Genomic DNA, 17,417 nt, shown 5'->3' with positions numbered 1-17,417 from the left:
TCACCTCCATTTTTTATGGCTGTAGCTGCATGTGTTCACAGGGCAGGTTTGCCTGTTGTGGAAGGAAAAACCCTGCTGTCCATGCCCAAGACCAGCTAACTTGACTATGTCTGAGAAAGATCCTTAAGCTCCTCACAATGGCAACGGGAATGAACTCAGGCCATTCCTTTCCCAGGCATATGGTTGTGAAGCGCATAGCCACTAGGCTAACCGCATGGACAGCATGTAAGTTATTGATGGAATTTTATAGGATTGATACTGAAGGCTTTTTTTCATTACCTAGCAAGAAGAAAGAGAACAAGGATTCACCTCCTGAAAATTGTATAAAAGTGTGGTTGGCAAGGGTTAACAGTTTTAGATCTAGATTTTTTGCTTGGAGAGTGGTAAATATGTGGCATGAGCTAGAAGTGGCTGTGAGTGCCTAATCGGTTAATGAGTTCAAGGAGGGGTATGATAGGTATTGTGTGAATACTCAATCCATGGTGAGTATTCTGACTCCAAGGAGACACCCACATAATAATAATAAATCTTGGAATAAGGCCACCATGATATGGGTGCAGGCTGATTTTCGGTGAAGTCTGATGATTAAGCAATCTAGATATGACCATCCCCCAAAGCATTAAGCATTGCATCATCTGACTGCTAAAAACTATTTAGGAGTGAACCAATCTAAGCAGAGTTAAGCAGTGGAAAACATATAGGAACAACTATATCATAAACAATTAAACAATTAGTTTACTGCAGTATTATAGTAACTGAGATGAAAGTGAAAAAGGTAAAATGTTTTGGTGATATCAAATAGGAAACTGCAGATGACAAATATATGATATCAATTAGGTGACATATGATATCAATTAGGTGACATATGATATCAATAGGAAAGTGTGGTCTGATCAGGGTCTTATACAAAGGAATGATAACTGCTTTATCTCTGCAGGTCAGCGTCCTTCTCATTATTGCAGCAATCCTCTGTGTTACCTTCACCGCCTTTGCAATTTCCCTAAATTTCAGGTTTCTATCAATCATCAACCCCAGATCTCTTGTCTACCCTACTTCCTCCAGTATAACTCCTCCCACAGAGTATGCAGTGTCCCATCGTTGCTTCCCAAATCTCAAGACCTTACATTTTGCTGCATTAAACTGACATCCCCATTCATTTGCCCATCTACGTAGCTTATTCAAATCCTCTTTCAGGGCTGCCGCATCAGCACTATTACTAATAATCCTTCCCAGCTTTGCATCATCTGCAAACAACTGAATATCCCCTTGCAATCCACTTACAATGTCATTGATATAAAGGTTAAACAATATAGGTCCTAGTACTGAGCCCTGTGGGACCCCACTTGTAACCCTCTGCTTCCTTGAAACTGCCCAACCATACACAACTCTCTGATACCTATCGGACAGCCAATCCTGAATCCAGTTGACCAATCTGAAATTCAGACCCATGTGCTGCAACTTAAATATCAGCTTATCATGTGGCACCCTGTCAAATGCCTTTGCTATGTCTAAGAAAATGGCAGTATATGCTTTTCCCTCATCTAATGGTGTTGTAACTTTATCATAAAAGACTAGCATATTGCTAAAACAAGAGCACCCCTTCACAAATCCATGTTGACTCTCACAGATAACATTACCCTCATCTGCCCAATGTGTATACGGTCCTTCACAACTTTCTTCAAGATCTTGCTAACTACTGATGACACACAAACTGGCCTATAATTAGACACTTCCAGTCTGCTACCGTCCTTATGCAATGGTCGGTATGCAATCTTACCTTCCTTCCATTCCATGCACACCTTTCCCACAGTCAGACTTTTATTGAAAAGCCAAGTCAAAGGCACAGTCAGTTCCCTAGCACATTCTCTAAAAACTCATGGTGAAATACCATCCAGTCCCATAGCTTTACTGACATCCAGAGTACTCAGTATTTGAAACACACTCTCCTCCTGTACTTCTAAACCTCGAACCTGCCCAATCTCTCTAGCATTAAAACTGACTCCTCCAGGATGAAATACTCCAATAAAGTAGTCATTGAACAATTCCACTATATCCTCTGCATCAGTGACTCTATTCAAATTTTTATCCCACAATATCATTCTCCCAAAGTCATTTCTCCTCCTACTGGCCACATATCTAAAAAATTCCCTAGGATTTTCTTTGGATCTTAGGGCCAATCTCCTCTCATATTGCAGTTTCATCTTTCTTACCATACTAGTCACTCTTCTGGCCTGTGTCTTATACTCTTCATGCATCTTCTCTTCACCTGTCTCCTTATATTTCTTCCATAGCCTCGTTTTTGCATGCAATTCCTGTTTAATATTGTTTGTCATCCACTTTTCTCCAAATTGTGTCCTCTTCTTCACTTGTGGAATACAGCTTACCATTGCTGCTAACAAATATTCCTTCACAATTTCCCAAGCACTAATGATATCCCGGCCTTCCAATTCCTCCCTCCATGAAACTTCCCCAAGTTGATGTCTAAGACTATTATAATCACCTGCTTTATAATTCCACATACGTTCCCGTCTCTTTGATACTCCTGCATTTCTATTCATTTTCCAAGTAAAAATCATATGGTCACTCTCTCCAACTGGTGGGAGAGATGTCATCTCAGTTATTATCAACTCTTCTGATGCTATAACCAAATTCAAAACTCTTGAACCTCTTGTTCCTTCTATTACATGTTGCCTAAGACATTTGTCCCTCAAGAATTCTAGAAATTCCATTCCCTTATTGCTACATGCATCGTCCTCTCCCCAGTTTATACTACTGTAGTTAAAATCTCCCATAACAATTATTCTTCTTGCACTTTCCAAACTCGACTGTCTAAACATTTCCTGGTCTCCACTCGCTGTGCTCCTGGGTCTGTAGCAACACCCCACTAAATATCCCGTCTTGCCCACCTCTACCTCGCACCATATGCTTTCAAAATTATTAGTGCCACTGCCTTCCAAAGTCTCCACTCTTAGAGGACATAGGTTGTCACTTATCATAAGCAGTACTCCACCACCACGCTTTCCCTTCCTATCCTGCCGAAAAATACTGTACCCAGTGACTTATATTCCTGTCACTATATCCTCTTCTGTCAACCACATCTCAGTGATACCAATAATTTTTTGCCAGGCTGATGCTATCTGCACCACCAATTCCTCTCCTTTATTCCGGATACTCCTGGCATTAGTATAAAGCATATAAATGTCGTTGTTTCTATATCCAGCATTATCCCCTCTAGACTCCACTGGGCTCAGTGTTAGCTTGTCCCCCCTTCTCCCAAGTACCCATTCCCACAAGAGGCCACCCCTGCTACCATCCTCCCTGGGACACACTGACTCTTTTAGAATAGCAATCTCTCCAGATGCCTACGTCCTTCCTCATTCAAATGTAAGTGGTCTCTCGCATACAATTCCTCTCTGTCCTCAAACACACTGCAAGTATCCACATATTCCAGTCCTCTCTTGTCACACATTCTAGCTATTATGTCATTCAATATTATTGCTCTTCTGCTCAGCTCATCATTATCATACCTAGGCAACACATACACTATCTTTCCTCTCTGTGTCTTCTTTCATACCACCTCAAGCAAGAATCTCATATCTCTCGCTATCCTATTTACACCACCACTCAAGTCATTTGTTCCCACCATCACAATCATCTCATCCACCCTTTCACCTCTCTTAACTGTCAAAGCCACACTTTCTATCGTTCCTCCTGGCAAACACTCCTCACGTATCCTATCTTGAACACCACAGATCATTGAGTTCCCATACATTATATCTCTTACCATTCCCTCTCTCCTATTGTTTCCATTTTCCCCTCTTCTTTCATTCCCAGACCTCTCTCTCTCATTCCCTGTCTCCTACTGTTTTCATTTTCTCCTCTTCTAGCACTCCCATACCTCTCTCTCCCTCATTCTGTCTCCCCCCTCTCTCTCTCTCATTCCATCTCTCCTACTGTTTCCATTCTCTCCTCTTCTAGCACTCCCATAACTCTCTCTCATTCCATCTGTCCTACTGTTTTCATTCTCTCCTCTTCTAGCACTCCCATACCCCTCTCTCCTACTGTTTCCATTGTTAGTTATGAGTCCTGAGGTCATTTGTACTGCGGGGTTTGATGGACAGAAGATGAAGAGATGATATGATTGAGAAAGTCATGACATCATATTTGTTGAGATGCAGTTACAAGATTGCTCAAATGATATCTTTTGTATGGCAGAAAGGGAGGAGCAAGGACAAGGGACCATGTCTAGAGGTTACAAATCAAAGTAGTGAGGAAGAGAGTGAGAAGTGACTTTTTTTGCATGGAGGGTTGTTGGATCATGGAATACATTGTCTAATATACTGGTGAAAGGATGATCAGTAAACAAGTTTAAGGAGTAGTGTGATAGACTGTGTGTTATCTAACATGAGCCTTCCATGATGAGTCCTGTGACTCTATGCAGGTCCTGAGAAATAATTATCTATATATAAGCAAAGTGGATACTTGGGCCTGGCTCCCACTGAAGAGACCTCAATAAGGAGTAGTGTGTAGTAGTGTGTAGTGTTCGTGCAAGCTCCTGATAAGATAAGTATTATTTTCATTTATTGTTGATAAAATTACTTAATATTGCGAAGTTTTGTTTGCCTTGCGTATTTTAGTGCATCTATTTGTGTGTTTTTGGTGTATTATAACTTATTATTTGATAAAACACGTTGCAATAATTATGGCACCTGTATGAAGGAAAATGGCGACCAGTAATGATGGTTCGCCGTCTTTATCAAAGAACGGTAGTATAAAAGAAATGAGTCAGTGTACTAGCTGTGAAATGTACGCTTTGCGGAGTGCGGTTAGAGTGTGGATAGATGATAATAAAGGATTGAATGTGTGTAGAAAATGTAGGGAGAATGAGGACTTGAAGGGTATTTCGGATCGTGAGTGTGATATTTTTGTCAAACTTCAGAATGAAGTAAATAGCGATATGAAAAGAAACGGCAAGGTTGTACATGAGAATTATGAGAGTGTGAATGGAGAAAGTGTGAATGATAGTATTAATGGTTTCTCAGAGAATAAAAAAGATGAGATAGATGCATTGAGTGAGATCGCGTTGTTGAATGGTGCAATAGAAAGGGCAAAACAGCAGCTAGAGTGCATGAACAAAAGTCGACTGAATGAACCAACCAATAATAAAAGGTATCACAGGAAAAATAGGCGTATGAATGTGAACATGAACAAAATGAAGGATAGAATGCTGTATGGAGACTCGTTAGTACGAGGTGTGTTAGTAGAGGATTTGACAAAATCGTACCAACCTGGTGCGACCATAAAGGATGTAACTGAGTCTATTAGAGAGCAAAAGGAAAGAGTGAAAGAAATGATTGTTGTGGCAGGTACGAATGATTTGAAAGGAGATAAAATGGAAATGATAGAAGACCTGAATGAATTGTTTGAGGTAGCAAAAGAAAAGAGTGAGAGAGTTAGAAAGATTAGTCTTTTGCCACAGTATGACAGTGAAATGTTTAAAAGGAGGGCAATAATTGCGAATGACTTTATGCGTGGGTTATGTATGACGAGTGGTGTGGAATTTGTGGACGTGTGGAGTGAGTTTGATGGGTGAAAGGATCTATATAAGATGGATGGCTTGCATTTGAATGGTTATGGTGTAAGAAGACTTGAGAAAGTGTTGCTGAATGTAGCGGATGTGCAAATTCAGGGAAACTAGATTTGTTAGGGGGGGGGGAGTAGATATACAGTCCTTAGGGAGGCAGTTGAATGTAAGAATGAATATAATATGCTAGAGCAAATAAGGACAACAAACCAGAGTGGGATAGTTAACATAAGGCATCAAGGTAGGGTTGGGGCTAATGGGGGGTCTTAAATTCATGTACACTAATACTAGGAGTATTACGAACAAGAAGGAAGAGTTTTTGGCCATGGTTGGCACTTCCAGAGCACAGGTTATTGGTATTAGTGAAACATGGCTAACTGTAGATGATATAGCTAGTGGGATTGAATGTGATGGGTATAGTGTGTTCAGGAATGACAGAGAATAAAATAGGGGGAGGAGTATTGTTGATGATAGCTGATGAGCTACAGCCAAGGAGAGTAGAAGTTGAACTGCAGGATAGAGAAAAGAGCACATTTGAGGCCATTTGGTGTGAGATTGTGGCTAGCAGAACTGAATATACAATTGGGTACTGCTATAGATCAGGTGATGGAAAAGATGGTGGTGATAGTATGCACAAGCAAATAGAAGAAATGAGTGGAAGGAGGGTGATTATTATGGGAGATTTCAACTATGATCGCATTGATTGGAGTGAGGAGAGGACACATGGGAGGAAGGAATTGGATTTTATGCAGTTATTAAGGGATAACTATCTGCGACAGCATGTAATGGAAAATACTAGGGGTCAGAGAGTGCTTGACCTAGTAATTACATCTGAGGATTTGGCTGTAACAAATATGACCACATTGCCACCAATCGGTGAGAGTGATCATAGGGTCTTGACTTGGGAGGTGGCTAAAGGTGTAGAATTTTCAATTAAGACAGGGTACATGTGAAATTATCGGGCTGGAAAGTATGACAAGCTTAGGAGTTTGATTGGCTCAGTGCCATGGCATGTACAACTGCAAGGACTAGAAGTCGATAGTGCATGGGAGGTAGTTAAGAAGTGCTTGCACAAAGCAATGGCTGACTGTATACCTAGAGTCCGAATAATAAATCAAGTAGGGGTTAAATGGATGAATAACACCATTAAGCTTGAGTTGCAAAAAAAGAAACAACTATGGAGGGAATTTAAGGAGAAAGGTGACTGGCAGGCACATGAACGGTATAAAGCGCAGGCCAGAAGGGTGACGAGTGTGGTAAGAAAAGCAAAAAAGGATTACGAAAGAACATTGGCCATGCAGGCTAAAGAGAATCCTAAACAGTTTTTTAGATATGTAGCAAGTAAAAGGAAAAATGTACATGGCAGAATGATTTTAAAGAATGCCAATGGTAGGGAGGTAACTGAATCAGTTGATATAGTTGAATTACTGAGCGAGCACTTTGCAAGAATATATCTTCCAGGTGGTGACATTGCAGAAACGAATAAACCAGTAGATTATACGGGAATTGTGGTGAATGAAGTGGAGGTGAGTAGTGTATTGAATAACCACAATGTCAATACATCTGTGGGATTGGATGGTATACCAGCTCGTGTAGTACGAGAAGCAGCTAAAGAATTGTCAGTACCCTTGACCATTTTGTTTAATTTGAGTCTCGGGACTGGGTTAGTCCCGAGCGGGTGGAAGGAGGGAAGAATAGTTCCACTGCATAAAGGTGGTTCCAAGACTGCTGTTGTAAATTACCGACGATTAGCATATCAGGAATCATTGTCAAGGTCTTAGAGAAATTAGTCAAGAAAAGAATGCAGGATTGGATAGATGAAAATGGGATATTGTATGGGGGACAACATGGTTTTGTGAAGGGTAGATCATGCCTCAGTAACTTGCTCACGTTTTATAACACAGTGATGGCTAAATTGGATAGGGGTAATGGGTTTACAGTGATACTACTGGACTTTGCCAAGGCCTTTGACAGGATACCACATGGAACCCTAATCAGTAAACTGGAGCAGATGGGGATAGATATAGGGTTGGTAAGATGGATAGGAGGGTGGTTGAAGGAGAGATACCAGAGAGTGGTTTATGCAGGAGTGGAGTCAAAAAGACGGCTTGTGACTAGTGAGTGCCGCAGGGCTCTGTTCTTGGACTACTGCTTTTCGATTTGTTCATCAATGATATTGGAAAGGATTTGAGAGGAAGTGTTCACTTGTTTGCTGATGATGCAAAATTGGGTAGAGCAATTGTGAGTGCACAGGATGTCAAAATTTTACAGGATGATTTGGATAGTTTGGAGGACTGGGCTAGGAAAAATGGATGTCAGTTTAATGTGGCAAAGTGTAAGGTTATGCATTTTGGGGTGAAAAGAACAGCAGCAGTATATCGCATTGGTGGAACCGTACTCCAGGAGATTGATGAGGCCAGGGATTTGGGAGTGCTGGTGGATAGGGAGTTGAAGTTTAGGGGGGCACATTGCAAAAGTGACTAAAACAACTCACCAAATCACTTGGCTTATGAAAAATACTTTAACATGCAGAGACAAACAAGTTGTTGTTCCTCTGTATCGAGTCTTGATAAGACCCCATCTGGATTTCTGTGCCCAGTTATGGGCACCAGGGTTTCTTCGTGATGGGGAGGAAGTGGAGAGGGTCCAGAGACGAGTGACCAAGATGATAGCAGGTCTGTGGAATGAACCTTATGAGAATAGGTTGAAGATTTGTGGGTTGCAGAAATTGGACGATAGGCAAAGGAGAGGTGATATGATTGAGACATTCAAATTACTGAAGGGTTTTTATAAGATTGATCCAGAAGATATTTTTGAAAATATGACTGGTGGTGGGAGGACTAGGGGCCATGCATGGAAGCTGGGTAAGAGCGTGGTTGACAAGGATGTTAGAGCTAGGTTTTTTACTTGGAGAATGGTGAATGAGTGGAATAAGCTTCCAGAGTCTGTTGTGGGTGCTACGACCGTGAATGAGTTCAAGGCAAGATATGATAGATACTGTGTGAATGCTGAATAGTTGTTCCAGACATGACGTTAGGGCCTCCCTCGATGAGTCTGTCGACTCCTTGGAGTTTCCCGGAACAATAATAATAATAATAATAATAATTAATTTTAGCTCTTTATTTTAATAATTTATATATAATAACAATATTATTATTATTATTATTATTATTATTAGTGACACCTCGAAGGAGTCCGAAGACTCATCGCAGAAGGGCACCTATTGTACAACTCTCCGTCTCCACGACAACACCGAACCTCTACTACCAATCATCTACATCAGCGCCATCTACTGCCCACCACCACCACAGCTAGTATTTTTTGTCTGTAAATGGCGTGTGTTCTGAAGGCCGATTTGTCTGTATGCAGGATGAAAAACCTGAGTTTCCAGGAGAAAAAAAAACCCTGCTACCTCCGTATGAGATTGGCTAACTCGCCTTCGACTGAAAAAGTCCATATAAAGATTCCTCCCATCATGATGACACTCGAGCTTAGGCCTTTTCCAACTGAAGGGCGCAACATACCGTCGTTCTTCCAATTGCACTATGGAGGCGCTATATTAGTAAATGAATATTATCATATATTAATATATGAATATTAATACTAATAATATTGATAATACATTGCTATATGTATGCATCAAAAAATGTGAGATTTGTGTACTGCATTAGTGCATGTGAAAAGTGTCTTAATAGATTAAAGTGATTAGAAATGGGAGCAAGTGTCAGGACTGTGGTAGAAGAGCTTAGGCAAGAGTTAGTGAAAATGAAAAGTGAAATGAAACATCTGGAAGAGGATAATAAATATTTGAAGAAGAGACTGGCTAATGAGAATGAGAAAGTGAGTATTATGAAGAAAGAGTCAAAGGATAGATGTGTATCATTGTATGGGGACTCGATCATTAGATGTGTGATGACTAATAAAGTACACAAAACATGCTTTTGTAGTAGAACAATGAAGCAAATAACTGATGTGTTGCAGAAAAGAAAAGACTGGGCATGAATATTAGTGGAGGTCATGGGCACAAATGATTTATTTGGGGAAAAAAAGAATGTTGATACAGACTAGAGGAGTTATTGTGGCAGGTAAAGAACAATGCAGTTGTTGTAAATGTCGTAGGTGTATTGTCCAGATCTTACAGAAGTGAATTGAAAAGGAGAGCAGAGATGAACAGTAAGATGGATGAGTTATGTGAGACAAAGGGGGTTAAATTTGCAGATTTGTGGAGTGAATTTGAAGGAAAGTTGGAATAGTTTAAAGTTGATGGATTGCGTTAGCTAAGTTAAGTAAGCTAAGTTAAGAAAGGCTATTGTTTTCTGAGAAGGCACAGAGTCTCAAAGTCTACTTGTGAAGCAGATTGTGCAACAGGAGAAAGATGAATATGAGGTTGAAAATGTGGTGCAGCAGCAAGGTGATGGAATGCACTAAATTTGAGAATGAGACAAGTAGGAATGAAAATCAGTCAGGATAGGGGAAACAGGAATGGTGAGACCAAAGAGAGAGAGAGAGGTGTAGTATGGCAGCTAGCATGCAGAATATTGGTGCTGGTATAGAATGACCTCGAAGACGCAGGGATTGTTATGTTTCATCAGAAATGTATTTGAAACAAGAGAGCTGAGTTTGTTGCACTGATCGAGACAGTATGACCAAAGATAATTGGAATAAGTGAAACTTGGCTGTCTGAGGAGGACGTGATGTTGGTAATAGAAATAGAAGGATATATAATTTTCTGGCAGGATAGAAATGTGAAAAGAGGAGAGAAGTGCTGTTAATGATTGCAGAGGAATTGTGTCCACAAAGTGTGGAAGTTGATAAGGCATGCACAGATTTTGAATCTCTATGTTGTGAAGTTGAAATAAATAGGCTAGTATACCTGATAAGATGCTGTTATATGCCAGGGATTGCAGAGAATATCGATTGTAAAATGTTTAAGTATAAAGAGAGGAATGGATATAAAGATAGGAGTCGGTATTAACTTCACAAGATGCAGCTGTTTACGAAGTGTTGACACTGCAGCCAGTTGGTGAGAGTGACCAAAAGGTACTTGTTTGGAAAATGATGAAACAATAAAAGGTTGCTGCTAAAAATGGATATATGTGGAAGTATGAAGCGGGTGATTATAGGAAGATCTGAAGTCAGTTAGCATCAATTCACTGGACAGATGAGCTGAGCAGAAAAGATGTTAACAATGCATGAAAACTCACGAGGCAGTATCTGACGAAAGCAACGTATAATTGAATACCAAGGGTTAAGAGAGTAAATAGAGTAGGAGTAAAATGGATGAACAGTGAAATCAAGCAAGCTGTGTTGGAAAATAAACTGCTATGGGGTAGGTACAAGACAGTTGGTGGTGACTGGATCCATGAAGAGTATAAAGTGCAGGCTAGAAAGGTGACGAGCATGGTAAAGAAAGAAAAGGTGCAGTGTAAGAGGAGATTGGCTGGTCAGGCTAAGGTTAACTCAAGGGAATTTTTCTGCTATATGGTAAGAAAGAGAAAGAATAATTATGTCAGGTTGAGAGTGGTGGATAGTCATGGCAGCAGAATAACAGTTGCACAGGATACAGTGGAATTATTGAATGAGCACTTTATCAGCATATATCATACTGGTATAAATGATGCTATGCAATATATAGAAGGGAGGCAAGTATTAGGAGAATTGGAAGTGAAAGAATCAGAGGTTTATTGGGTGTTGGTTGGGTTAAATGTTAATAACACGGAATGGATGACATATAACCACATATTCTTAAGGAAGGTGCGCCACAGTTTGCTATGCATTTGACCTGGTTATTTAATGAAAGTCTTGCAGTGGGTTACAGTTCTTAGGAATTTAAAAGAAGACAAAATAGTACTACTCCACAAGCATGGTTCTAGGATAGAAGTTTCCAATTATAGACCAGTCTGTACTGCAGTTGTTGTCAAGGTGTTAGAGAGATTGGTTAGGAATAGAATACAGGATTGAGATGATGGACATAATATTCTTTATGATGGTCAGCATGGATTTATAAAGAGTAGGTCCTGTTTTAGCAATTTACTTACATTTTATGATAGGATAGTGGGAGTACTAGATAAGCGAGAACATATACGGTGATATTCTTGAACATTGCAAAAGCATTTGATAGATTAGCACATGATAGTTGGTTTACAAGCTGCAGAGGATGGGAACAGATAATATATTACTTAGATGGAACAGAAATTTCCTCTCTGAATAATATCAGCAGATTTTATATGATGGAGCAGTGTCTCAAAAGAGGAGTGTAACTAGTGTCGTGCCCCAGGGTTCTGTTCTTGGACGTGCTGCTTAACTTGTTTGTAAATGATATATCAGGTGGACTGAATGGGGATCTTCAGCTGTTTGCTGATGATCCCAAGTTGGGAAGAATTATAAGTAGCACTGCTGATGTTAATTCCCTTCAGGAATATGTGAATACATTCTTTACTTGGACAAAGGAGTGGAGTTGTAGTTTTAATATCAATAAGTTCAAGGTGTTGCATTTTGGAGTGCAGAAATATAAGGCTGTGTACTATATCAATGGTGTCATATTGCAGGAATGGATGAGATTTGGGAGTAATGGTTGACAGCAGACTGAAGTTTAGAGGGCATATTGCTAGTGTTGCAAAGGCTGCACATCCTAGTGCTGCTGCTCTGATAAGAAGTACTGTAACATGTAGGGATAAGGAAGTGCTTGTGCCAATGCATAAAGCACTGGTCAGTTCACACTATTGTGCTCAAATCTGGTCACCTGATTTTCAGCATGACATATATGGAAACATTGGAGAGGGTACAGATGCTAGTGATTAAAACAATATTAGGACTTTGGACTGCTGGCTATGAAGAGAGGTTGAAAAAAATGTGCATTGCAGAGTTGGTGGATAAGAAGAGAAGAAGTGATATGATAGAAACATTTAAGTTAGTGTATCTAACAGATAAGCTTAGGTGTTGATGGTTGGTTATTCATGACTTATTTTTTAATGGTATTAACAACATCAAACAATTTTATCAAAGAGATGTTTTATTAACTGCTTATAATTTGCTGAATTTCAAATCAGCATCATTAGAACACAACACAATTATATGGACAAAATATCTAAAGACCTATTTTTGGCACCCTCTAATGGGAAAAAAAACAGCTATGCGGGAGTTTCTCTTAGGATAACAGTCTCCCAAATTTTTGGCCAATTAATGCAACCATATTTCTTAAGGTTAGGAGAATTCTTCAATGCCATTGCTGACTCAAATAATAATCTTTCAGATCTGTAACGACTCCTAAATAGCACATTCATTTTCTTCCATCTAATCCTGTGTGAAGGAATGTCCAAAGCATGGTCTACCAGTCCTGACTTGCCATAGTAATAGTAGCGAATGTATTTTTCATGTTCTTCCAGACAGATATTAACTGATCTTCCTGTTTGCCCATAAATAGGCCAAGTCACAGTCACAGGGAACTTCATACACTCCTGGGTGTGCTAAAGGGTGAAGTTTATCCTTAGGCGAGTAGATCAGAGTTGCTAGTTTGACATGAGGTTTGAGAGTGGTGCGAAGGCCATGTTTCATCAATACTTTGGCTATCTTTTCTGATGTAGCTCTGACATGGTCATGTGGTGTTCTTATGTATTAGGGGAAGGCAGAGTAATGGGACTATGTAGTATTTTATCTATTTTGTAGGGATTATAGCTGTTGGCCAAGAATGTATGGCACAGATATTTGAGTTCTGTGGTCAGAGCTGTACAGTTAGAACAAATGGCTCTAGCTCTGTGTGTGTAAGTGTTTTTAAAATGCCTTACTGACTGGATGATGATGCGATTGTTTATGTAGGTATCTTCCTGTGTGTGTGTGTGTGTGTGTGTGTGTGTGTGTGTGTGTGTGTGTGTGTGTGTGTGTGTGTGTGTGTGTGTGTGTGTGTGTGTGTGTGTGTGTAGGCTTTCTGTAAATGGAAAAAGATAGTGATCCATCTGAAAGGCGGGTGACTAATATGTCAAGAAATGGTAAACAGTTATTCAATTCTTTTTCTAATGTGAAGTGGATTTTGGGATGTTGGCTGTTTAGGTAGATGACAAACTCATCCAAAGTGTCTTGTCCACGAGGCCAGATGGCAAACAAATCATCTACATAGCATAACTACACTAGTGGCTTGTATGTAGCTGTGGTAAGTACTTTGTTTTCAAAGTGTTCCATGTAAAAATTTGCTGATGGTGGTGGGGGGGGACCCAGAGCAGCACCATTAATCTGTTTGTAGATTTTTCCTCCCCATGTAAAGTAACCTGCATTCATAGTAAATTTAAATAATTCAAAAATATCAGTGGGAAATTTAGACTTGATTAAATCAAGAGTGTCTCTAAGTGGTACTTTGGTAAATAAAGAGGTGACATCAAAACTAACCATTATGTCTGAATTTTTTAGGATAAGATTTGTAACTAGTGTTTTGAAATGGACTGAATTTTTTACAAAAGTAGAGGAGTTGCCAGTAAGGGGAGCAAGTGACTTGGCTAAATGCTGGACCAGTTTATATGTGGGACTATCTATGCTATCGACTATGGGGCGTAGCGGTATATTAGTTTTTGTGCATTTTTGGTAATCCATAAATACAGGGTGGTTTAACATGAATTGGTTTTATTTTCTTAATGATTTCTTTGGGTCATGATATCACTTTTTTTTTCAGTAATTTTTCATTTTTGAGTCAAATTTTTCATTAAATTTTTCAGTAGTTAGAAATTATGATGAAAGCGAAAGTAGAATGGGGCATCCATGATCTTCCGCCAGCAATGGCCAAAAACATGCGTCTAGATATAGCAAGTATTCTAAACAAGGCTAAACCTCCAAAAAGCAATATGCCACGTAATCAAATAATTGCCTTAAAAAAGTTATATAAGAATAAAAATATTATTATTACAAAAGCCGATAAAGAAAATGCAACAGTTATCATGAATCAAGAAGATTATAACAGAAAAATGCAAGATCTCCTATGTGACGGTTCCATGCATCAAACTACATCGAGACTCCACTATGTCTCAAAGGAAAAAAAAAGTCCAAAAATTACTGAAAAAGGTGACGTCATGGCCCAAAGAAATCATCAGAAAAATAAAACCAATTCATGTTAAGCCACCCCGTATTTATGGATTACCAAAAATCCACAAACCTAATATCCCCCTGTGCCCCATAGTCGATAGCATAGATAGTCCCACATATAAACTGGCCCAGCATTTGGCCAAGTCGAAGAGTTTGAAAGTTTATTTTTCAATTGGTTAGACTATAATAAATTTAGTTTAATCCTTTATACAAGTGTGAGCAAACAAAGTTTGCCCCTCAGTATCTCCCAGAGGCCATCCATGGAAGTTATGTAAGAGTGTGGGTGTGAGGAATAGATTTTTTACATGGAGAATTTACACATTACCAGAGTGTGTTGTTAATGCAAGTAGTGTTAACGATTTTAAATATGGTATGATAAATATGTTCTCAGTTGAATGAACATCTCACAATGAGTCTGACAACTCCATGGATGGTGCAATAAATAATAATAATACAAAAAATAATAAATATAATAAATAATAATTATATTATCACTTTGCTTATTGTAGATGAAGTGATCAAAAACCATGCTTGGATTCCAAAAGCAAAGTTCTTATTTACTTTGACTCCATTTCTTCCAACATGCAACATAACTTATGTTTTCAGGCATATAATGTAAAGAACAAATAACATATAAAACCCTTACACATATTTAAAAGGATACAGCTTTAAAATGGTAATTATTATGATTATTATTATACCAGATCTCCATGTATTTATAATAAGACTCATCATGGGAGGTTCATCTGAGACAAAACCGCTTCCTGTATCTCTCCTTAAAGCCATTTGCTGTTCACACTTTCACCATCCTCAAAGGCAATGCATTTTATGCAAAATCTTGCTTCTTAAACTCTCACTTACTACTTCCTGTTGAAACTTCCAGGAATGATGCCTTTCTCTTGTCCGCTACATCCTCTCTAAGATTACTTTATTCCCCCCCCCCCATTTCAAATCCTGAAGACCAGATCTGGGCACAGTAATCCAGAGTATGATCAAAGTTTTATGCAATGGAACTATCACCCTTTTATCTCTACTGGCCAATGACCTTCTCAATACTGCAGTAATTACCTGGATTTTCTTCACATTCTTTGCAATATCCTCTAAATTTCTATTCGCTAACCTGATATCCAATTCCATATGTTGCAACTTAAATAACAACTTTTCAAGTGGCACCATATCAAATGCTTTTGCAAAATGCAACAAAAGACAGCATATGCCTCACTCTCATCCACTGATCTTGTTACTCTATTGTAAAAGGTAACCAGATTACTAAAGCCAGCCTGGTTGGTTGAGTGGTTATCATACCCATTCTCCAAGCAACATATAGTGGGCTCAAATTCCTCTGTGGACATGGATGTTTGTAAAAGTCTGCTTTGGATGAGCTTAAAGAGCTTGAGTGTATAAGGCTTGTTTGTTTGTTTGTTTTATTAGGAAAAAAAGAGTACCCATTAAGAAATATGTGCTGACCTGCATAAATAACATTGCCCTCCTCTGCCCAATTCTGTATACAAGTTCTTACCACAGTTTTCAAAACCTTAATAGCCACAGAAGAAATACAAACAGGTCTATATTTTGATACCTCCATTCCACCACACCCTTATGGAATGCAATGGCAAGTTCAAAACTCTTAATTCTCAGGAACTTGACCAGGTGTAAGATGTCATTAAACCATGAGGTTAATGGCATGCTCAGTTCCAGCACACTTTCTTAAAACATAATACAAAATTCCATCAAGTCCCATTACATTACTGACATCTAAAGTGTGCTCAGTAATCAGAATACATCCTCTTCATTTGCTTGTAATCCTTAATCCTTCAACTCTCATTATTCCTCTAGGAATAAATCCTGCTATACCAGGATGATACACCCGAATAAAGTGATCATTAAGTAGCTCAACCACATCATCAGTCTTAGTTACTCAAATGCTGTCTCCATCCCAAATCATTTTCCCTTCTACTGACTGCATAGTGAAAGAAAAAACTCCTTCAGATTCTCTTTACATTGCAGTGATAATCTTCTCTCATGTTCCAATTTTTCTCACCTTTCTTGCCTGAGCCTTATGTTTCTCATGTGATTGTTCTCAATCCTCTCCATAGAGATCAATTTAACTCTAAATTGCTTTATTTTGCACTTAAGGTATACAATCTGCCACTGCTGTTATCATGTTTTCCTTCGAAAACTATTATATTTGCCTGCCTTATTGCAGATAAATTCTTTCTGCCTTGATACTTCTTCATGCCTATTCATCCTACATGTCATGAGTACATGGTCATTCTCACCAAATGGGAGCACGTGTGGCATTTCTATTACCAACAGATCCCCTGATGCTATGACCAAGTCCAAAACTCTTAATCTTCATGTTCCTTCCACCACATACTGCCTAAGACAATTGTTCTAAGTTCAAAAATTCAATTACCCATTATTATTACTGTACCCAACACATTGCTACGAAAAGACATAAATCTGCATTTCGAGCTAGTAGAAGTGCAAAAGCCAGTGATTTCTTTACCAAGAAAGAGATGGGGCAGGGGATGGAATCTTGCTGCAGAAGAAGCAATTTTTGCATATCACACGTATTTTCACAACCAGAGTTTTCGATCAATGGATTGTACATCTAAAATAATACGTAAGTTATATGATAGAAAATTTAAGTGTGGGAAAACAAAAACACAAGTGTTAATTCTATATGTTTTGGCTCCATTTGCAATCAAGCAATTCAAACTGGAAATGGAGAAAGCAAATTATATATCTATCCTCATTGACGCTT

General features: G+C 38.9%; 1 protein-coding gene across 1 annotated transcript in view; it reads right to left on the bottom strand.

Annotated features, from left to right (window-relative positions):
* Nucleotides 1-17,009, bottom strand: part of LOC150108079 (dynein axonemal heavy chain 3-like) — a 1,881,116-nt gene extending 1,864,107 nt beyond the window's left edge. Inside the window, exon 1 of the mRNA XM_090415945.1 lies at nt 16,930-17,009. Coding sequence (XP_090272071.1) covers nt 16,930-17,009 — 80 coding nt within the window. The remainder of the gene's footprint in view (nt 1-16,929) is intronic.
* Between the last annotated feature and the right edge of the window lie 408 nt (nt 17,010-17,417).

Source organism: Typopeltis vanoorti, chromosome 3 (assembly GCF_054136105.1).
Source record: "Typopeltis vanoorti isolate ZY-2024b chromosome 3, IOZ_Tvanoo_1.0, whole genome shotgun sequence".
NCBI classification, from domain to species: Eukaryota; Metazoa; Arthropoda; class Arachnida; order Uropygi; family Thelyphonidae; genus Typopeltis; species Typopeltis vanoorti.
Note: the sequence above shows the minus strand (reverse complement) of the source record. Positions and strands in the feature narration are given on the sequence as shown.